At 53.5% G+C, this 21,901-nt stretch overlaps 1 protein-coding gene and 1 long non-coding RNA gene across 4 annotated transcripts in view; one reads left to right on the top strand and one right to left on the bottom strand.

Moving 5' to 3' along the window:
• Nucleotides 1–19,706, bottom strand: part of ATP2A1 (ATPase sarcoplasmic/endoplasmic reticulum Ca2+ transporting 1) — a 28,551-nt gene extending 8,845 nt beyond the window's left edge. For 2 of the 3 annotated variants that reach the window (XM_025369473.1, XM_025369471.1), the window contains exons 1-12: nt 18,814–19,706; nt 18,482–18,499; nt 18,011–18,093; nt 16,588–16,692; nt 14,957–15,095; nt 12,906–12,986; nt 9,995–10,080; nt 9,546–9,843; nt 8,233–8,399; nt 2,586–2,674; nt 2,212–2,314; nt 1,866–1,997 (exon numbers count right to left, since the gene is read on the bottom strand). In XM_025369473.1, the coding sequence (XP_025225258.1) occupies nt 1,866–1,997; nt 2,212–2,314; nt 2,586–2,674; nt 8,233–8,399; nt 9,546–9,843; nt 9,995–10,080; nt 12,906–12,986; nt 14,957–15,095; nt 16,588–16,692; nt 18,011–18,093; nt 18,482–18,499; nt 18,814–18,931 (1,419 nt within the window). In that variant the 5' untranslated portion in view covers nt 18,932–19,706. Of the gene's footprint in view, nt 1–1,865; nt 1,998–2,211; nt 2,315–2,585; nt 2,675–8,232; nt 8,400–9,545; nt 9,844–9,994; nt 10,081–12,905; nt 12,987–14,956; nt 15,096–16,587; nt 16,693–17,501; nt 17,554–18,010; nt 18,094–18,481; nt 18,500–18,813 lie in introns of those variants that run through there. The other variant, XM_025369474.1, reaches the window with a different exon arrangement.
• LOC112613737 lies at nt 17,661–18,646 on the top strand. The gene is made up of 2 exons (XR_003117005.1): nt 17,661–18,052; nt 18,491–18,646. It is a non-coding gene; the product is annotated as an uncharacterized LOC112613737 (long non-coding RNA).
• Nucleotides 19,707–21,901: the final 2,195 nt, after the last annotated feature.

Here is a 21,901-nt window from a genome sequence, read left to right as displayed (position 1 = left end):
CTGTAATTCTAGCTACTCAGGAGGCTGAGGCAAGAGAATTGCTTGAACCTGGGAGGCAGAGGTTGCAGTGAGCCGAGATCACTCTACTGCACTTCGGCCTGGGCAAAGGAGAAAGACTCTGTCTCAAAAAAAATAACCTCATCTCTACTAAAATACAAAAAGTTAGCTGCGCGTGGTGGCTTGCATCTGTAATTCCAGCTACTAGGGAGGCTGAGGCGGGAAAATTGCTTGAACCTGGGAGGCGGAGGTTGTGGTGAGCTGAGATCGTGCCACTGTACTCCAGAATGGGGTGACAGAGCAAGACTGCCTCAAAACAGACAAACAAAAAGAATGAAAGCCTTTTTCACCAAATGTATCATGGATACTTCTCCAAAAAACAAAACAAAAATAAAAGGAACAGAAAATCAATAGCCAGGAGAAGTGGTGCATGCCTATAGCTTCATCTACTTGAAAGGCTGAGGCAGGAGGACCACTTGAGGCCAGGAGTTAAAGGCCACAGTGCGCTATGATCGCACCTATGAATAGCCATTGCACTCCAGCCTGGGCGACAGGCCAAGACCCCATCTCAAAAATAAATAAATAAAAATTTATGTTTGCATTATAATTTATAAATTTTTAAAATTAATCCTCTATTGATAGGTATTTAAGTTGCTTTCAGTTTGTTTGTTTATTTTTAAGACAGGGTCTCCCTCTGTTGCCCAGGCTGCAGTGCAGTGGTGCAATCACTGCTCACTATAGCCTTGACCTCCTAGGCTCAAGCAGTCCTCGCACCTTAGCCTTCCTAGTAGCTAGAGGACAGTTTTGTACCACCACACCCAACTAATATTTTTCTATCTTTTTTTTTTTTGAGACGGAGTCTCGCTCTGTTGCCCAGGCTGGAGCGCAGGGGTGCAATCTCAGCTCACTGCAAGCTCCGCCTCCCGGGTTCACGCCATTCTCCTGCCTCAGCCTCCCGAGTAGCTGGGACTGCAGGCACCTGACACCATGCCCAGATAATTTTTGTATTTTTAGTAGACACGGGGTTTCACCGTGTTAGCCAGGATGGTCTCAATCTCCTGACCTCGTGATCTGCCCGCCTCGGCCTCCCAAAGTGCTGGGATTACAGGCGTGAGCCACCGCGCCTGGCCGTTTTTTTTTTTTTTTTTTATTTGTAGAGATGGGGTCTCACTGTGTTGCCTAGGCCGGTCTTGAACTCCTGGGGTCAAGTGATCCTCTCACCTCAGCCTCCCAGAACGCTGGAACTACAGGCGTGAGTCTCTGTGTCTCACCTGCTTTTTTGTTATATTAAATAAAGTAGCAATGAGCATTTTGTATATACAAAAAAAGAGAGAAAGAGAGAAATGTGGGGAATATAATTCACCAGAGAGAGGTGCTTAATGGAGACGTTCAGCAAGTATCAATAGCAATAACTGGGAGTGACAGTCCCAGAAGTGGCTGAGTTCATCTGGGCAAGGAAAGGCTTTCCCTGTAGGTGCAGCAGCCACATTTCCTAAATCCTAAGTCAGGACTCATGATCTGCTGAAAGCAAGTGTGCTTCTAGAAACAAAGGGATAACAGATGAAGTTGGGGCTGCTCCTGGATGGGTCCCTTGTAGTTTCCGTGTCCAGCTTTGTCCACTTCAACTCAGGACACAGCAGGCAAAAGTGATCATAGATCCATCAAGGGCATAGCTGCCAGGCGGCCCCAGGGACAATGGGTCCCACCCACATCAGCCTGCGGAGAAGCTGCGGGGGGCCGTCCACTGCCTGGGTGGGGTCCCAGCACAGGCACTAGGCTCTACCCAGTCCAACCAGGGCCTCTGCCTTCCTCTGGTCTGTGCAGCATAGAGTGGAGATGGCCCTGTGGCAGGGGCTCTGCAGGCTCACCGAGTTGCAGGCGTTGGCTCTCTCCACCTTCGAGAGGCTTCTCACATCTGTGTTGAATACATTCATCTTCTCCACCAGGGTGGTGAGTGCTGTCTCGGTGGCCTCGCCAACCTTCTCATAGACACCTTTGGCCTGAGATGGGCAGAGGAGGAAGAGGAAGTAGGTGCCCCAGGCTCCCACCTGTCACACCCACCTTCCACCTAGTGTAAGAAGGAAGCAAGCCACTGCCTCCCTTGCACGCTGGCAGAGGACTAGGTGTACTGGGTCCCCTTCCTCCAACCCTTTCCTCCTGGCCTTCAGAGGAGGCTCAGACTCTGAGCCAACTGGAAGGGGAAGGAGAGGTTACCTCGTTGAAGTCCAAGGAGGAGTCATTGCAGAGGGCACAGATGGTGGCCAGCTCCACCAGCCCGTCATACTGCCCTGGCCGGACTGGCTTATCATTCTTCAAGCTGGCAGCAGGGTCGGAGGAGGAAGGGACAGAGACAGTGGAGAAGAACAGGGAATGAGATGCAGAGAGGGCACAGGAAGAGCAGGCAGCCGAGGGTCAGGAAGGACAGTAGGGAGAGCCAACTTGGATATCCGGAGAGAACAAGGTCAGGGAGGAAGGGGAGAGTGAAAGGAAAGCAAAACCACATGGAGGGTCCCAGGGAGAAAGGGGGTGTGGGGAGGGGCGTGGGGAGGGGCGTGAGGAGCTGGGGAGAAGTTGCCTGGGTGACTTACACCTCTCCCTCTGGAGCGTAAGTGGAGCCGGTGATGGAGAACTCATTCAGGAGGCAGATGTCCCCATCCACCTTATCAATGATAAACATCTGCAGGGGAGAAGGGCAGGCACACAGATGTCCACCTCTCCCCATCCCAAGGTGGGCACCTGCATCAAAGGAGGCCTGTGCTGCCAACACCTACCCTCCCACCCTCCTACTCACCCCTCCCTGTCCCCCACCCCCCGTATACCCTACCCACTTCCCACCAAGCTGTTGCAATCATTCTCCATCAAAGCCTTAAAACAATCGTTACTGAGGCTGGGCGAGGTGGCTCACACCTGTAATCACAGCACTTTAGGAGGCTGAGGCAGGTGGATCACCTGGCAGGAGTTCAAGACCATCCTGGCCAACATGGTGAAACCCTGTCTCTACTAAAAATACAAAAATTAGCCAGGCATGGTGGCACGCGCCTGTAATCCCAGCTACTCTGGAGGCTGAAGCAGGAGAATCGCTCGAAGCCGGGAGGCAGAGGTTACAGTGAGCCAGGATCGTGCCATTGTACTCCAGCCTGGCAACAAGAGCCAAACTCTCAAAATAAATAAATAAATAAATAAAACACACGCGCACACACACAAACAAGAGTGACTGCAAGCTATGCTGGAGCTTCTGTAGATCAGTTAATAAAATAAGATGGAACACAATAAGGTGTGGTAGGGACTGTGGAAAACGGCCGACCTGTTGGCACCTGGACCGTCTATAGCTCCAGCTGCATGTGGCCAGACCTTCCAGTTTTGCAGGAAGAGCTAGAAATTGAGGTTATCTTCCTGTGAAATCTCTTGACTTTTTCTTTCTTTTTTTTTTTTTTTTTTTTTTTTTTTTTTGAGACAGGTTCTTGCTCTGTTGCCCAGGCTAGAATACAGTGGTGTGATCATAGCTCACTGCAGCCTCGACCTCCCAGGCTCAAGTGATCCTCCCACCTCAGCCTACCCAAGTAGTTGGGGCCACAGGCACATGCCACCATGCCTGTCTCTCTCGCTCTCTCTTTTCTTTTTTTTTTTTTGGTAGAAATTTGGTCTCACTATGTTGCCCAGGCTGGTTTTGAACTCCTGGGCTCAAGTGATCTTCCTGCCTTGGCCTCCCAAAGTGCTGGGAGTACAGGTACCCACCATGATGCTGGGAGTACAGGCACCCACCATGCCCAGCCTCTTGACTTTCAAAAATATGGGCAATTCTTTTTTTTTTTCTTGAGATGCAGTTTCACTCTTGCTGACCAGGCTGGTGCAAAACCACCGCCTCCCGGGTTCAAGTGATTCTCCTGCCTCAGCCTCCAGAGCAGTTGGGAGTACAGGCAAGCACCACCACACCCAGTTAATTTTTGTATTTTTAGTAGAGACAGAATTTCGCCATGTTGGCCAGGCTGGTCCCGAACTCCTGACCTCAAGTGATCCACTCACCTTGGCCTCCCAAAGTGCTGGGATTACAGGTGTGAGAATTCATTCATTTTTATGAAACACGACAGGAGCCGAGTCACATGAGTCTGTGGTCTGGCTTTGTGGCCTGTGCGTTAGAGGGATGTGGAGAACGCAGTGCCCAGGAGGAGTGGCCTACCCTGAACCCTGGGCAAACGCAACAGAGACTGGGCTTTTCATTCCCGAGAAGAGAGATTGTTAAGATGGGTTCCAAGACAAAAAAGTTCTGTGGTCAGAAAAAAACTTGGGAACCTCTGGGTTAAACAAAGCAGAATCCGTCTTCTTTACACAGTCAGCCTCCTCTAAGGCTTTCAAATACCAGCAGGCGTTACGGGGCTCTCCCAGGAGCCAGGGTTACAGCCTTTCTCGCCCTGATCTGACCACACAGCCCTCGCTTCTCAGAACAGCAATTTCTAGTTCATGGGTGTAGTCTTCCACAAAACTCTGTGTAGGGCAGGGGTTCTTGGCCTGAGGTCAGTGGAAGACCCCTCAAGGAGCCCAAGAACTGAGACAGCCAAGAAAAAAATGACAGCTTTTCTTGTTCTCACGCTGACATTTGACATTTCCTTCCAGTTATGCATGTTGTCAACAGACCACATTAGTATTAGCAAAACCTGTGACTGTCACCAATTTAATCACAGATACTTTCCTCCTATCACATTACCGCTGTTGCAGATCTCTCAAAATAGCATAATTTATGCTCACCACTGCTTCAACATTATGATAGTGCTTAGACCCACTGCGAGAACTCCCTATTTAATGCCTTAATAAAGAAGCATGTATGTTGCCAAATTACAAAGTTGTTTTTAAAATATTTTGATAGAACTATATTTCACAATCATTGATTTCCTCTGTAACCCTATGTATTTTTCATATGTATTTTTATATTTTTTACTTTGTTATTTTCATTTTTAAATTATTATTATTATTATTATTATTATTATTATTTGAGACAAAGTCTCTCTCTGTTGCCCAGGCTGGAGTGCAATGGTGCGATCTCAGCTCACTGCAACCTCCGCCTCCTGGGTTCAAGCAATTCTCCTGCCTCAGCCTCCCAAGTAGTTGGGATTACAGGTGCCCACCACCATGCCCGGCTAATTTTTTGTATTTTTCGTAGAGACGGGGTTTCACCATGTTGACCAAACTGACCTCAGGTAATCTGTCCGCCTTGGCCTCCCAAAGTGCTAGGATTACAGGTGTGAGCCACCACATCTGGCTACTTTTTTTTTTTTTTTTGAGACAGAGTTTCGCTCTTGTTGCCCAGGCTAGAGTGCAATGGCACGATCTCGGCTCACCGCCTCTACCTCCCAGGTTCAAGTGATTCTCCTGCCTCAGCCTTCCAAGTAGCTGGTACTACAGGCATGTGCCACCACGCCCAGCTAATTTTGTATTTTAGTAGAGACAGGGTTTCTCCATGTTGGTCAGGCTAGTCTCGAACTCCTGACCTCAGGTGATCTGCTCACCTCGGCCTCCCAAAGTGCTGGGATTACAGGCGTGAGTCACTGTGCCTAGGCTTTTTAATTTTTTTTTTGAGATGGAGTTTTGCTTTTGTTGCCCAGGCTGGGGTGCAATGGCGTGATCTCAGCTCACTGTAACCTCCACCTCCTGGGTTCAAGCGATTCTCCTGCCTCAGCCTCCTTAGTAGCTGGGACTACAAGCATCCGCCAACACACCCAGCTAATTTTTGTATTTTTAGTAGAGACGGGGTTTTGCCATGTTGGACAAGCTATTCTCGAAATTCTGACCTCAGGTGATCCACCTACCTTGGCCTCCCAAAGTACTGGGATTACAGGCGTGAGCCACTGTGCCTGGCTTCCTATGTATTATTATTATTTTTTTTAGATGGAGTCTTGCTCTGTTGCCCAGGCTGGAGTGCGGTGGCACAATCTCGGCTCACTGCAAGCTCCACCTCCCAGGTTCACGCCATTCTCCTCCCTCAGCCTCCCGAGTACCTGGGACTACAGGCACCTGCCACCATGCCCAGCTAATTGTTTGTATTTTTAGTAGAGACGGGGTTTCACCTTGTTAGCCAGGATGTTCTCGATCTCCTGATCTTGTGATCCGCCTGCCTCTGCCTCCCAAAGTGCTGGGATTACAGGCGTGAGCTACACTGCCCTGCCTCCTATGTCTTTTTAAAACAGAATCCTGGCCAGACGCAGTGGCTCACTCCTGTAAACCAGCACTTTGGGAGGCCGAGGCAGGCAGATCACTTGAGGTCAGGAGTTAGAGACCAGCCTGGTCAACATGGCAAAACCCCGTCTCTACTAGAAATACAAAAATTAGCTGGGCGTGGTGGCGTGTGCCCATAGTCCCAGCTACTTGGGAGGCTGAGGAAGGAGAATTGCTTGAACCTGGGAGGTGGAGGTTGCAGTGAGCCGAGATTGTGCCACTGCACTCCAGCCTGGGTAACAGAGTGAGACTCCATCAAAACAAAAACAAAAACAAAAAAACCCAGAATCCTGTGTTGTTTATTTAGTTTTTAATTTTCTATTTTATCTTTAGGAAGATGTGGTCTCACTGTGTTGCCCAAGCTAGTCTAAAACTCCTGGGCTCAAACGATCCTTCTGCCTCAGCCTCCCTAAGTGCTAGGATTACAGGCATGAGCCACTGTACCTGGCCCTATTTTATTTTATTTTTTTGTGTGTGTGAGGGTCTCGCTCTGTTGTGCAGGCTGGAGTACAGTGGTGTGATCACTGCTCACTGTAGCTTTGACCTCCTGGCTCAAGCAATCCTCTGGGTTCAAGTGATTCTCCTGCCTCAGCCACCTGAGTAGCTAGGACTACAAGTGCGCACCACCACATCGGGCTATTTTTTTTTTTTTTTTTTTGGTAGAGATGGACTCTCACTATGTTGCTTAGGCTGGTCTCGAACTTCGGGGCTCAAGTGATCCCCATCCTCCCACCTTGGCCTCCCAAAGAGATTACAGGCGTGAGCCACCACCCCCAGCCTGTTTTATTTTATTTTATTTTATTTCTTTGCATTTCATTTTATTATTTAAGACGGAGATAATAATTAATATTATCTTACTCTGTCACCCAGGCTGGAGTGCAGTGGAGTGATCTCGGCTCACTGAAACCTCTGCCTCCTGGGTTCAAGCGATTTTCCTGCCTCAGCCTCCCCAGTAGCTGGGATTACAGGCACACACCACCATGCCCAGCTACTTTTTGTATTTTTAGTAGAGATGGGGTTTCACCATGTTGGCCAGGCTCATCTCGAACTCCTGACCTCGTGATCTGCCCACCTTGGCCTCCCAAAGTGTTGGGATTATAGGCGTGAGCCATTGCGCCTGGCCTGTTTTATTTTATTAATATGGATTTGAAATATTATCCTGAGAAGAGCTCAACTGCAAAGGGGTGTGAGGCACAGAAAAGATTAAGAGCCATGCTTTAGGAAATGCTGTTCACGGTCAGTGTTGGCAGGCTGGGCGGGCCCTGTCATGAGTGACCATTTAGGAGAGCCATCCACTTCACAGGCAGAAGCTTTGTGGCCACACAGACTTGAGTTTGAAACTCAACTCTGTTACTTTTTAACTGTGCATCTTGGGGAAGTCATGTAATCTCTGAGCCTTTTTCTCTTCTAAAAAAGGAAGTTAGGCTGGGTGCTGTGGCTCACACCTATAATCCCAGTACTTTGGGAAGCCAACGGGGGCACAACACTTGAGGCCAGGAGTTTAGGACCAGCCTGGCCAACATAGCAAATCCTGTCTCTATTGAAAATGCAAAAAAATTAGCCAGGCATGGTGGCAGGCACCTGTAGTCCCAGCTACTAGGGAGGCTAAGGCAGGTGAATCGCTTGAACCCAGGAGGCAGAGGTTGCAGTGAGCCAAGATCACACCACTGCACTCCAGCCTGCGTGACAGAGTGAGACTCTGTCTCAAAATCATAATAATTTTCTTTAATTAAAAAAAATGAAGTTAATGAGACCGTCCTCTGAATGGGCTATTGTGGGGGATGAGAGACAATGTGTGGCAGTGCTTGGTGCATGGATGGTTGTCAGAGTGAGCTGTCTGGCTGGGACACAAGGGTCCTCTCTGATCCCCTTTATGGCAGACAGGATGGTGTTCTACTGCCCTTTGAGCATTTTGCAGGCCCAGATGAGAAGCCAGCAGTGATGAAGGGAGACCTCTATCTTTGGAGGGCCCCTTTTACCCCCACAGGCAGCCTTCTGACTGAGTGCGCTGCCCACACTGCTCCTGACCTTGCAGACAGACATCTGGTTGGTGGTGAGGGTGCCTGTCTTGTCGGAACAGATGACAGAGGTGCAGCCCAGGGTCTCTACGGAGGGCAAGCTCCTTACAATGGCGTTCTTCTTTGCCATCCGGCGGGTACCCAGGGCCAGGCAGGTGGTGATGACTGCAGGAAGACCTGTGGGGAGGGAGGGAGGGCGTGAGGGAACCTGCAAGGGGAGGGAGGGTGTGGTCTGTAGTCTGCTAAATAGTAGCCCCCAGCTACTATTGGTGCACACCTGTAATCCTAGCACTTTGGGAGGCTGAGGTGGGAGGATCACTTGAGGTCAGGAGTTTGAGACCAACCTGGGCAACACAGCAAGACTCCTCTGATAAGATTTAAAAATTAGCTGGGCATGGTGGTGATTGCCTATGGTACCAGCTACTTGGGAGGCTGGAACAAGAGGATTGTTTGAATCCAGGAGTTTGAGATTACAGTGAGTTATGATTGTGATACCATGCTCCAGCCTGGGCAACAAGAGTGAGACCTTGTCTCTATTAAACAAACAAACAAACAAACAATAATGGTCCCTAAAGATACCAGATCCTAATCCCTGGAGCCTGTAAATGTTACCTTACTTGGAAAAGGGGTCTTTGGGCCGGGCGTGGTGGCTCATGCCTGTAACCCCAGCACTTTGGGAGGCCAAGGCAGGTGGATTGCTTGAGCCCAGAGTTCGAGACCAGCCTGGCCAACATGGTGAAACCTCGTCTCTGCTGAAAACACAAAAATTAGCCGGGCCTGGTGGTGTGCACCTGTAATCCCAGCTACTTGGGAGGCAGAGGCAGGAGAATCACTTGAACGCAGGAGGAAGAGGTTGCACTGAGCCGAGATTGCGCCACTGCACTCCAGCCTGGGTGACAGAGAGAGACTCGATCTCAAAAAAAAAAAAAAAAAAAAAAAAGGCCGGGCACAGTGGCTCACGCCTGTAATCCCAGCACTTTGGGAGGCCGAGGCGGGCAGATCACGAGGTCAGGAGATTGAGACCATCCTGGCTAACACAGTGAAATCCCGTCTCTACTAAAAATACAAAAAAATTAGCCAGGCGTGGTGGCGTGTGCCTGTAGTCCCAGCTGCTGGGGAGGCTGAGGCAGGAGAATGGCATGAACCCGGGAGGCGGAGCTTACAGTGAGCCGAGATCACACCACTGCACTCCAGCCTGGGTGACAAAGCAAGACTCTGTCTCAGAAAACAAAAAAGAAAAAAATAAAAGAAAGAAAGAAAGAAAGAAAAGGAGTCTTTGCAGATGGGATTGCAAATGAGAGGAGAAAAGAAAGGCTTTCGTACCTTCGGGGATGGCAGCCACAGCCAAGGCCACAGCAATCTTAAAGTAGTAGATGGCCCCGCGGATCCAGGAGCCCCCATGGACAGGGTCGTTGAAGTGGCCAATGTTGATGAGCCAGACAGCCACACAGATGAGGGAGATGACCTTGGAGAGCTGCTCCCCAAACTCATCCAGCTTCTGCTGCAAAGGGGTCTTGTCCTGTTCTGTGGCAGCCATTTGGTCTCGGATCTTCCCAATCTCAGTGCCCACGCCGGTGGTGGCCACAATGCCCAAGGCCTTGCCAGCTGCAATGTTGGTGCCCTGGGAAGGGAAAGAGAAGGCAGGGAATCAGGCAAGAGGTGACCTTCATGCCGCATTCCCCCACGCCATCTCTTCTCACACCGCCATGTTTCTCTCCAACCCGGGCACCTGGCTTGACTAAGCGTGTGACAGCTGGTCCCAGATTGCTCACCGAGAAAAGCATGTTCTTCTTGTCCTGGTTGACAGCTCGGGGGTCAGGAACGGGCTCCGTGTGCTTGATGACAGATACAGACTCGCCTGTGGAGAAGGGGCCAAGGGGTTTTCAGATGACATCATGTCCTTCTCCCAGGCTTCCCGCGCCTAACTCCCTGCTCAGCAGGACAACTCCTGGTAAGGACCAAGTAGCCATCCTGGGGGATGTCTGGACTCTGGAAGAAGCCACTGAAGGCAGCTAGGAAGTCCATTGCTCCCTTTTTTTTTTTTTTTGAGACAGAGTTTCGATTTTGTTACCCAGGCTGGAGTGCAGTGTCAAGATCTCAGCTCACTGCAACCTCTGCCTCCCAGGTTCAGGCAATTCTCCTGCCTCAGCCTCCCAAGTAGCTGGGATTACAGGCACATGCCATCACACTTGCCTAATTTTTTTTTGTATTTTTAGTAGAGACGGGGGTCTCACCATGTTGGCCAGGCTGGTCTCGAACTCCTGACCTCAAGTGATCTGCCCACCTCAGCCTCCCAAAGTGCTGGGATTACAGGTCACTGTGCCCGGCCAGAAGTCCACTGCTCTTAAAAAGACCTTGAGCCGGGCGCGGTGGCTCAAGCCTGTAATGCCAGCACTTTGGGAGGCCGAGATGGGTGGATCACGAGGTCAGGAGATCGAGACCATCCTGGCTAACACGGTGAAACCCTGTCTCTACTAAAAAATACAAAAAACTAGCCGGGCGAGGTGGCGGGCGCCTGTAGTCCCAGCTACTTCGGAGGCTACGGCAGGAGAATGGCGTAAACCCCGGAGGCGGAGCTTGCAGTGAGCTGAGATCCGGCCACTGCACTCCAGCCTGGGCGACAGAGCAAGACTCCGTCTCAAAAAAAAAAAAAAAAAAAGACCCGAGCCCGGCTTGACCACTAACAAGCTGTGTGACTGATCACCTAACTTCCATGTGCTCCTCTGTAAAATGGGGACAAGGACATGTACACTGCAAAACAATATATTGGGTAAAAATCAAATAAGTGGACATATTTGGAACCACACTTTCAACTGTCAAGCATGTTTCTGGGAGGAAGGGGGACCCACCCTTAGAACCATGCCTCCCTCACCCTAAGAGCAGGGGCTCAGCAGCAGGCCTGGGCCAGCCTAGCCCTTGACCCCTGGGACCATGGGGAATGTTTTCTGCCTCTTCTTCGCTTCTCCCTGCCAGTGCAGAAACAGAAGCAGCTATGGTGGTTTTATAGAGACAGGGTCTTGCTCTGTTGCCCAGGCTAGAATGCAGTGGTGTGATCATAACTCACTACAACCTCAAACTCTTGGGCTCAAGTGATCCTCCCACCCCAGCCTCCCAAACAACTGGGACTACAGGTGTGCAGTACAATGCCCAACTAATTAAAGAAAAAAATTTATAGAGATGGGGTCTTGCTCTGTTGTCCATGCTGGACTGCTGTGGTAATCATAGCTCACTGTGGCCTTAAGCTTCTGGGCTTAGGCAATCCTCCCACCTCAGCCTCCCAAGTAGCTGGGACTACAGGTGCACATCACCACACCCAGCTAATTTTTTAAAATTTTTTTATAGAGATGGGGTCTCGCTGTGTTGCCCAGGCTGGTCTCAAACTCCTGACCTCAAGTAATTCTCCTGCCTCAGCCTCCCAAAGCACTGGGATTACAGGTATGAGCCACCACGCCCTGCCTAGCAGCCATGGTTTTCGGTGTATCTGAACCCCCTATCTTGTCGTAGAATCTCATGTCTCCTCCCTGGAGGACTTTTTAGGAGGCTGAAGGAGACAGGACAGTTCTCGAGGTGTGTGTGACCCTATGTCCATGTGGAAGGGGTGGGCTTGCGGCTATCTAGAGAGTGGGCAACAGCGTCCAGCCTTCTCCCACTACTCATCCCATTTCAGGCTTGGGACAGATGGAAACATCAAGCAGGCTGGGCGCAGTGGGTGGCTCACACCTGTAATCCAGCACTTTGGGAGGCTGAGGCAGGTAGATCACGAGGTCAGGAGTTCAAGACCAGCCTGGCCAAGATGGTAAAACCCTGTCTCTACTAAAAATACAAAAATTAGCTGAGTGTGATGGTGGACGCCTGTAATCCCAGCTACTCCAGAGGCTGAAGCAGGGAATTGCTTGAATCCGGGAGGCAGAGGTTGCAGTGAGCCGAAACTGCGCCGCTGCCCTCTAGCCTGGGTGACAGAGCAAGACTCCATCTCAAAAAAAAAAAAAAGAAAACGTCAAACAGTGCTGCCACTGCCACAGCCACTGCTAGTGAGCCGGGGGAGGCCCCAGTGCTGGGTTTTTTTTTTTTTTTTTTTGCTTTTTTTTTTTTTTTTTTGAGATGAGGTCTTGCTCTTGTTGCCCATGCTGGAGTGCAGTGACATAATCTTGGCTCACTGCAGCCTCAGCCTCCTGGGTTCATGCGATTCTACTGCATCAGCCTCCTGAGTAGCTGGGACTACAGGTGCCTGCCACCATGCCTGGCTAATTTTTGTATTTTTTGGTAGAGACAGGGTTTCACCATGTTGGCCAGGCTGGTCTCTTAACTCCTGACCTCAGGTGATCCACCCACCTTGGCCTCCCAAAGTGCTGGGATTACAGGCATGAGCCACTTTGCCCAGCCTTTTGTTTGTATTTTGATAGAGACAGGGTTGCCCAGAAAGGAGTGCAGTGGTGTGATCACAGCTCACTGCAGCCTTGACCTCCTGTACCCAGGTGATCCTCCCACCTCAGCATCCTGAGTAGTCAGGACTATAGGCACTCAACAACATGCCCAGCTAATTTAAAAAAATTTTTTTAGAGACAGGGTCTCTCTATGTTGCTCAGACAGTGAGGGTTCTCTGTCTTTCCACTCACCTCCCCCTTGTTGCCTCTTCCTTCCCACATCCCACCCCCATGCATCTTCCCACCCAGGCCAGCAGACCTGTCAGGATGGACTGGTCAACCCGCAGGGTGGTGGATTTGATGGCGAGGATTCGGATGTCTGCAGGGACTTTGTCTCCCACTGTGGAGAGAGTAGGGAAGAGGGAGGTCACTTGGGAATGGAATTTTCTTCCTTCCTAAGAAAAACCCAATCTGTGTCTGACTCATTCTCCTCATCCATCCTTCAGGTCTCAGGGAGGCTCCCAGGGCTTGCATCAGGCCCTTGGCATGAGCTCCTGAAGCTGGCAACCACCCATCGTGACACCCATCCCTCCTGCCCCCGTGTCCATGGCGAGCTGGAGTCTCATTCTGTTCTCAGGTTGGTCTCGAATTCCCACATCTCTTCCCACTGGCTGTGAGCCCTGAGAAGGGATGGGCAGGCATACTGCTCAGCACATAATACATGCTAAATAAATGCCCACTGAATGACTGGAGGCGAAATTAAGGACAGTCCAGCTGTAGGACAAGAAGCTAGAATTGAGAATGGGAGACAGGAGTGAGAAAGGCAAAGAGGAAAGGCAAGGAAAGAACTCAGGGAAAACAGGGTGTGTTAGAGAGAAGGAGTATTGGGGTGAGAGAATGAAGTGGACAGCCAGGGAAGGCAGGGAGAAACGGGAAAATATGGAAATTGAGAAAATAGAGGGCAACCAAGAGAAAAGTGGAGGGCAAGGCAGGAGAGGAGTGAGCGGAAGGTATGAGTGGGCAGGACTCAAGGCAGCAGGGGGCGTAGGGTGGTCATGGAGGGGACCACATATCAGGAACCTGACAGCTGGGTCTGAGCATCTCAGGGAGGCAGGGAGGTGAGGAGCTGGGGAAAGTAAGCTGAGAACATGGACAAGACAGGACGGATGGGGCGAGAGAGAAGTGGGGGGGTGAGCAGGAAACAGGTGTGGAGGAGCAGGGCCGGCAGCACAGGCTGGAGAGTGAATGGGTGGAGGTGAGGCCAGGGAGTGCACAGGTGGGTTGACAGACACATGGAAACCACCTTGGGGGCGGCTGGAGAGGTGGATGCCCAGCCAGACTCAGAGACCTTAGGAGGAGCCTAAGAACCTCCCAGGGCCGCTGCCTAATTCCACACTGGTCCCAGGGATGGTACTGGGGACCGGATCCAATCGCTTTCCTTTCCCTCTGTTTCTAAGGCCCCCTCCTGTGCCAGAGGAAATGGACCCAGGAGGGAGGAGGGAGGTCGGGATGGAGTCAGGCGGGACGCCCTGTCACCCAAGCCCGTGTGATATTTATAGACATTCATGGCGCTGACTCCATGCTGTCACGGCGGTAATGGGGTGCCGGGGTCTTCGGCCTGCCCTCACTCCCTATCCCCAGGCTCCCTGGGGTGGTGACTTGGGTGTCTGCTACAGGGAAGGAGGCCTCAGAAGAGCCATTCCCCCTGGCAGGGGCCTGGAGCTTCGGGAAGGCCTGCTCAGGGCAAATATAAAAACCGCTGAAGGGGGCAGAATCCCAGTAATCTTAGCCACCCAGCCCCCACCCCTCCCTGGCCAGGCATTAAGTGTCCCTTGCCTCGGGCGGGGCCCTCCTTGAGCTCCCTCCTCCCCAGTCCCGTGCTCCGTGCAGGGCCTGAGTTTCCCTTACATGGCCGGGGGCTCGAGCCTTCGGCCTCCCTCCTCCCTTCTGCCCTCGCTCCTTCCCCTTTGAGAGGCCTCAAGGGCACGGAGAGGTCAAGACTGAAAGCTGACCAAGCTTGGGGTGGGTGGAAGGAGGGGGAAGCCAGGCCCCGGGAGGGGGTGGAGACGGGGCCGTTGGCAGGGACCGAGTTCCACCTGTTGCCTGCAAGTGCGAGTGCAGGGTGAGAGGATGGAGAGCAGGGGGTCTGCCTGCAGCCTCAGGGACAGGACTGGCTGTTCCTGCTGAGACTCTGCTGGTGAAGGGGGGCCGTGGCCGGAGTGGCCTGGGATGACCTTCTGAGGAGTCGGAAGGAGAAGCAGACTCCGCCATCCTCCTGGACACCGGGATCTGAGCCTGACCAGCCCCCAGCGTCTCCTAGGCCTCAGTCCCAAAGCTTCGCATCCTGGACCAGCCGTCACTGTCACTCACCAGCCACCTCCACGATGTCCCCGGGGACGATGTCCCGAGCCTTGATCCTTTGCACTGCCTTGCGGTCAGCCCGGTAGACCTTCCCCATCTCTGGCTCATACTCCTTCAGGGCCTCGATGGCATTCTCTGCGTTCCGCTCCTGAGGAGACAGGGTGGAGGAGGCATGGCTATGCACAGGAGGCAGGGTTATGGAGTTGTGGCTCCTGGCACAGGGGAGGCAACAAAACCCCACACGGGCAGGGGTGTGTGTGTGTTGAGGAAACTGTCACCTACAGCTGAAAACAGGTAAGAGGGTTTTGGGGAGAGAACAAAGAAGAATCAAAGAAAATCAGGCTGGGCGTGGTGACTCGCACCTGTAATCCCAGCACTCTGGGAGGCCGAGGCAGGTGGATCACTTGAGGTCAGGAGTTCAAGGCCAGCCTGGACAACATGGTGAAACCCCATCTCTATCAAAAGTACAACAAAACAAAACAAAACAAACAAACAAAAAACAAAGCCTAGCGTAGTAGCACGTGCCTGTAATCCCAGGCACGTGGGAGGCTGAGGCAGGAGAATCACTAGAACCCGGGAGGCAGAGGTTGCTGTGAGCTGAGATCACACCACTGCACTCCAGCCTGGGCGACATAACAAGACCCTGTCTCAAAAAGAAAAATCTAAATAAAAAATCAAAGAAAATCAGAGGCTGCCCTGCAGATGTTGTCCTAGACCTGCCAGCACCACAGACACAGTGGCTCTGCTGTACCTGTAACACTGGGGCAAAGAGAAAGTGCTATTTCTTTTTTTTTCTTTTTTTCTTTCTTTTTTTTTTTTTTTTTTGAGACAGGGTCTCACTCTGTTGCCCATGCTGGAGTGCAATGCAATGGCACAATCTTGGCTCACTGCAACCTCTACCTCCCTGTTCAAGTGATTCTCCTGCCTCAGCCTTCCGAGTAGCTGGGATTACAGGAATCCGCCACCATGCCCAGCCAATTTTTTGTATTTTTAGTAGAGATGGGGTTTTACCATGTTGGCCAGGCTACTCTTGAACTCCTGACCTCAAGTGATCCGCCCGCCTCGGCCTCCCAAAGTGAGAAAGTGGCTATTTCTATCCTCAGTGTTCAGAAACCAGTGAGCACCAAAAAATGGCTTATAGCCTGACATTTCTTAGAACCAAAGCAAGGTAGCATTTGGGTTTTCACTATGGAAACGACCTAAAACAAAACAAAACAACAACAAGAACAACAACAACAGAAAAAAAAAAAAAACCCAGGAAGCAGAGGACAGGACATGTAGAGGGTGGTCAGGTCAGAGGAAGAAGGAAATCAAGCTAGCGTCTATTGAATTCTTACTGTGTGCCAGGCACATCCATCATCTTAGTCGATTTCACACTGGATTGCTAGCCCCATTTTATGGATGAAGAAACTGAGGCTCAGAGGGATGAAGGAACTTGCTCAGGGTCACACAGCCAGGAAGTGACAGTGGGTCACAGTCTCCCACCTCTTCCCCACACTCCATCCCATTCCAGACCAGGGGATAGGACCAGAGGAAGAGGCAAGTATGGGGGAGGTGATGGAGGAGGAGGAGGCTGGAGGGAGGGTTGGCCTCTCCTTCAGTGTTGGGACATGAAGGGGTGAGGAAGGGTCAAAGCTAACCTGCCAAACCCCCACGATGGCATTGGCAATGAGGATCAAGAGGATGACAAAGGGTTCAACAAAGGCAGTGATGGTCTCTTCACCTTCCTCAAACCAGGCCAGCACCTGGAGAGCAGGGGAAAGGAGAATGACAGGTAATGAGGCCCGGAAAGGGGTGGAGAAAGGAAGTGGCCCACTGCAGAGGGGAGAATTGCGCAGTAGCCAGCAGGGGGACCGGGTATGGTGGGGACGCTGTGGCCCCACATTCGTCTGTGGGTCTGTCCACCCACTGCAGGCCCTGCCACCGCTTTACTCAGCGGGATGAGCGCGCACAGACTTGCACCAGTAGGGGGATTAGCTGGGAATGCTTTCAGGTTTCCCTAACCAAGCTGCTGGCTTAGAAGCGAAGCTCAGGCCAACTCCCCGCACAGCCACATCCATCCCACGGGAGCCAAAACCCGAGAGGAAAAACCCTGTGGTCCTCGCAGGCCGTCTGACCCCCGCAGCCCTCCCCCTCGGCCAAGGCAGGGAAGCTCCGGTTTCACGAGGGAGCCAGAGCGGGGATAGGGTTACGGGGCCTCCTGCGCGCGCCCCGCCCCAGCTGTTGCCACCGCCAGGCAGCAGGCAAATGTCAAGGAGCAAATCTGAGAAGGGAAAGGAGAGGCCCTGCCAGCTTGTGCTTAACTCAACGGGGCCTGCGTTCGGAAACCAAGGTACAGGGAGGCTTTCGTTGCCTCCAGAGGCCCCAGCAAGACTCATGCTGGAGAAGAACCCGCGATATGCAGATGGACTGCGGGATGGGAAGTAGCCCCCAGGGCGGGAGAGGAGGCAGGGCCCTGGGGATGCCCCGCGGCGGTGGGGGGGCCTAGGGAGCGCGGGGAAGGGCTAGGGCCAGGCTGGGCGGTGAGGCGAGAGATGCCAGTGCCCTCCCTGACTGGGCGCCGGGCTCCTTGGAGTCATCCTCGCACCGCCGCGCTTTCCCGCCACTAGGAGCGAGTCCTCCTCTCGACCAATCAGCGTCAGGCGGCCGGGGAGGGCAGGGAAGGGGCGCCGGCGGGCGCGGGGATTGGTGGAACGGCCGCCCGCCCGGGGCATGCCGGGAGTGGCAGTGGCCCCCGAGCTGCAGCCGGCATCGCTGCGGGACCCGGAGCCCGGGGCTCGGGGGGGTAACCCGAGCCCTCCAAGCTCTTGAAGCCGCGAGGGTGGCTTAGCTTCGGTGTTTTGGCTGAGAACACCCTTAAAGCTTAAAATAAAACCTGCCTGTGGGGTGCGGGGGAGGAGAGAGGAGGAAGGAATCACACCCGCTGCTGCCCCCGAGCCCGCCCCGTCTGTACAATGGGATGCTCAGGGCTCGGACGGGAGGATCCAGTGACTGCGAACCCCGCATTCACCCGATCCCAGCCTCACACCCCCAGCCAGCCCCCAGAGACCCTCCCACACTTACGAAGGAAATGCATGCGGCCAGGAGGAGGATCCGCACCAGGAGGTCTTCAAACTGCTCTATCACCAGCTCCCACAGGGTCTTCCCTGGGGAAGGAGGCAAGGGGAGGGCCCCGGGTTAAGGTCTAGGGGGTGAAGGTCTGGGATGGAGCCCCCTGGACTCCGGCCTGCAGTGAAGAGGCTCTAGGGTGGTGGGCAGGCAGCTTGGTGCCCAGAGAAGGACTGAGAATCTCGCCTAGAGTACAGAAACAGACTCGGCAAAATGGGGAGCAGTTCAAGGGTTGGATGCTTCAAGGAGAAAGTGTCTGGGAGACTTCTGCCCTGGACAGGACTCTAACCTTTAGGGAGGGAGATTTGCCTTTTGGGAAGGGGTATTTGCTCAAGGAATCTAAAGAAAAGGCAGGGAGGAGGGAGTGGGATGGGGCGGGAGAGAGGGGTGGTCATCTATGAGAGTTCAGGGATTTCAGTAACTTACCTTCCTCAGCAGGGAGCTCTACCCAGGAAAAAGAAGAAAAAGACAGATTCATTTGGGGTTCAGCCTCATGCCCCCCACACCCAAGACTTTGTGGCTAAGGTAAGAGAATCAGGCCACCTTGAGGTTCATCAAGGTCATCCCATTAAAACCTCCCAAAACTCTGGATCTCGGGACTCTGTTTTCTCAGTATCCTCTTACCCCTGCGAGCATTGGACAACGGCCCAGCTCTTCCTTAAGATACCCTGAAGGGAGAAACGCGTGCATGCGTGTGCGTGTGTTTTGGGGGTGCAGGAGGACATTAATTACCAGCCTCTCTTCCAAGGGACACTTACCATTGGGGCCGTATTTCTCCAGATTCCGCTTAACTTGGTCCGGGGTGAGGCCGGTGGTCTCACTCACCCCAAAATAGGCTAAACATTCCTCCGTGGTTTTAGCGTGAGCGGCCTCCATTGCGCTCCCTTCCTGGGGGCCGGGGCCGGTGTGTTCCTTCCAAGGGGTTCCCACTCGTGGGGGGTCTTCCTCAGTGTGTCCAACTGCCTGTCTGCCTGGGTTTCTTCTTTTTACTCTCCTGCCCCCTCCAGGTTTTTCTTCCTTCCACAAAGCTCTGACCCCCGTCCCACTTGAGCAGCCGGCCACCCCCCGGCCCCCGGCTGGTCCTTATGAGGGAGCAGGGGGGAGGCCGGGCTCCCCCCTCCTCCAGATCAGGGATTGGCTGGCTGAGACTCCAGCAGGAGGGGTCAGAAGAGAGATATTTCTGCTGACAGAGGGGGAACAGTGGGGCTGCAGCCTGAGATGTCACTCATGAGGGACGCAAAGGTAGCCCCAGCCCCAGGGAAGTGGGGTAGGGAGGCTTCACTTTCTGTCATCTGCGACTGACCCCGCCCCCCCATTGCCTCGACTTCCCCAGTTGCATTGAATTTCCCATTCCAAACTCATCCCCCTAGTTCCTCCCTGAACCCTCTTCCATCCCCGGCCTCAGCTGTCCCCCTTCCTGCCTCATCTGCCCGGAGCCTGTTTCCATTGCCGCAATCTCCTTCCTCCTCACCTGCTTCGCTGAAGGAGTGGCAGAGATACCCCAAGCCTTTGGGGGACTGATGAAGGGAGACATCTTTTGGGGGATAGAGGAAATGGCTCCTAGAGGGACAAGAGGAAGTAAAGAGGGGAGAGAGTCAAGGGGACAGGGCCGAAGATGGTAACCCTACCCTAGGGAGGGGTTGCCACAGCCATCAACAAGGGATTTAGTGTCCAGGCCCTGGTGAGCACTGCCTGTCTCTCCCCAAAACTGCCCCCCCTTCCCCATCGCTCTAACTCAGCCTCCGGGAACAGAGCCCTCAGGGCCGCCCCATCCTGGATAGGGAATCCCCACCCCCCCCAAGAAAATGGGACACCAAGGCAGCCAAGTAACCCAAGAGGCTACAGAATGTGCTGATGGCAGAGGGGGAAGGGTAACTGTCTCAGGATGGGGGCAGGGGTCACCCCAAGTCGTGCACTGAGGGTCACTTCATCCCACACTGTGCTCTAATCCACGGGGTTTCCATGGCCAGCCCCAAAGGCCTGTGGTCTGTGCTGCACTCTGCCCTGCTGCATCTGCCCACAAGGGGAACAGGATCAGGCCCATGCTGTGTATGCCGAGGAGCTGGGCAGGCCCCACAGAAAGGTGTCGGGGCCTGGGGAAGCCGGACCAAGAAGGGGTTCCAGATCAAAGGAATGGGGAAGGGTGAACTTCTGGGGACAGGTCTGGGGGAAATGAGGACAGATTAGACCTAGGGAGAGAGGGAGCAGAGACACAGAGTAACCAGGGTCAGAGGGAAGTCTGAGGAGCAGTGGGGAAGAGGGACAGCAGGGAGCCAGGTGGGCGGGGACCCCGGCGCTGGGTGCAAAGCCACAAGTTGTTGCTGAACGCTGGCCTTGGTGTCAGCTTCCTCAGAGAAGCAGCTGCTTTGAGCTGCCCCTCCCCACCCCTGCTCCAGGATGGGGGCGTCTCTTGGTTACCACCAGGGCAGCTGCTGGAGAAGCCGAGGGAGGGTACCGGGGTGCAGGAAGGGGAGGACAGGCAGGCAGAGGCTGGATGAGAGTCAGTGTGAAAGGTCGGTGAGGGGAAGGGGCCTGGTGCCCTGGGCTCAAGTCCATCCTCCATCTAGGCCTGTTTCCTGAAATGAGCAGAGGCATGTGGACTTCCTAAGTGTGGCTCCTTAAGGCTGCTTTCCATTCTGGGGCTCAAACACCGAGGCAGAGGACAGAATAGGAGACAGCAGAGCAACGAAAAGGGAGGCCTCCACTTTTGGGGAGGGGGATGGCAGCAGGGGTGGATGGAACTTGAGGGTTCAGCCTCCCAGATGCATCTCTTCTGCCTGAACTTGGGGGAGGCGCGGCCTCCCGGGTGAGTTGAGGACAAGGCATTCCTTCCCCCCTCCTTTTCACAGTTCCAACAAACCCCTCCCCTGAAGCAGAGTCCTGCTGTGACCTGAGGGGAGTGGGGGACAGTGGGCTGAATTGAGGGTGCAGGAGGGCATTAATTAGCAGCCTCTCTTCCAAGGGACACAGCCCCCGGCACCTCCACACGGCCCGGCACCCACCATCTCTGCTGGACTCAGGCTCACACCCGCCAAGGCTTTTGGCGCTGGCCGGTGTCTCCCCACCAGCACCTGGAGGAGTGACAGGGGCTACTGTCTTACAGCAGTGGGAATGCCCAAACATGGAGAGGGGCAGACAGAGAGATGGGCAGCTTCAAGGGAGTCAAGAGCCTGAGACAGAGGGCAGGGGGCAGGCTTGGCAGCACATTCCTGCCAACAGGCCTTTAAGGTTATTCATTTCTACCTCCCCCGGCTTCCCAGAGGGGGAAATAAGCCAGGGAGGGAAAGCCATCCGCCAGGAGCTGCGGAAGGGCCACCCTCGGGGAGGCTGCGGATATGAACTGCCATGGAGGGAGGCTGAGGCAGAGGCGCCCTTGGGGATCCCTTCCCACAGGGGTCTCCAAGCCCAGGGATGGAAAGTGATCCTCCTATCACACCTGAGGGCTGGAGCTAAAAGCATGGGACACGGAGACAGCCTGGCCAGTCCCTGATGAGTGCAGAACTTTGGTTTAACCATCTGTAAAGAAAGGCTTAGAGCGAAAGTCTCTCAGGCCCCAACAGCCAAGATGTGCCGGTCTGAGGAGTGGGTGGGTGTCCCCGTCCCCCTCCCCTGCCCATCTTTGAAAGGCAGGTCCCTGGCAGGGCTGGGGGAGGGGAGCCTCAGAGCACCAGTTGCTGCTGGAAGATTAGGAGGGGATCAGGCCCTGCTTACCCCCGGGCGCCACAGCCTTCGCTGGTCATCTCACTAAGAACACAGCACCCGGCTCTCCAAAGCTTCCCCCACTTTCAAGGCTGGTCCTATCCCCAGTCTCCTGAGGCCAAGGTTTGGGGAGCCCCAGGAATTAAG

This window comes from Theropithecus gelada, chromosome 20, assembly GCF_003255815.1.
Source record: "Theropithecus gelada isolate Dixy chromosome 20, Tgel_1.0, whole genome shotgun sequence".
Lineage (NCBI taxonomy): Eukaryota > Metazoa > Chordata > Mammalia > Primates > Cercopithecidae > Theropithecus > Theropithecus gelada.
This window is presented reverse-complemented; position numbering and strand designations above follow the sequence as displayed.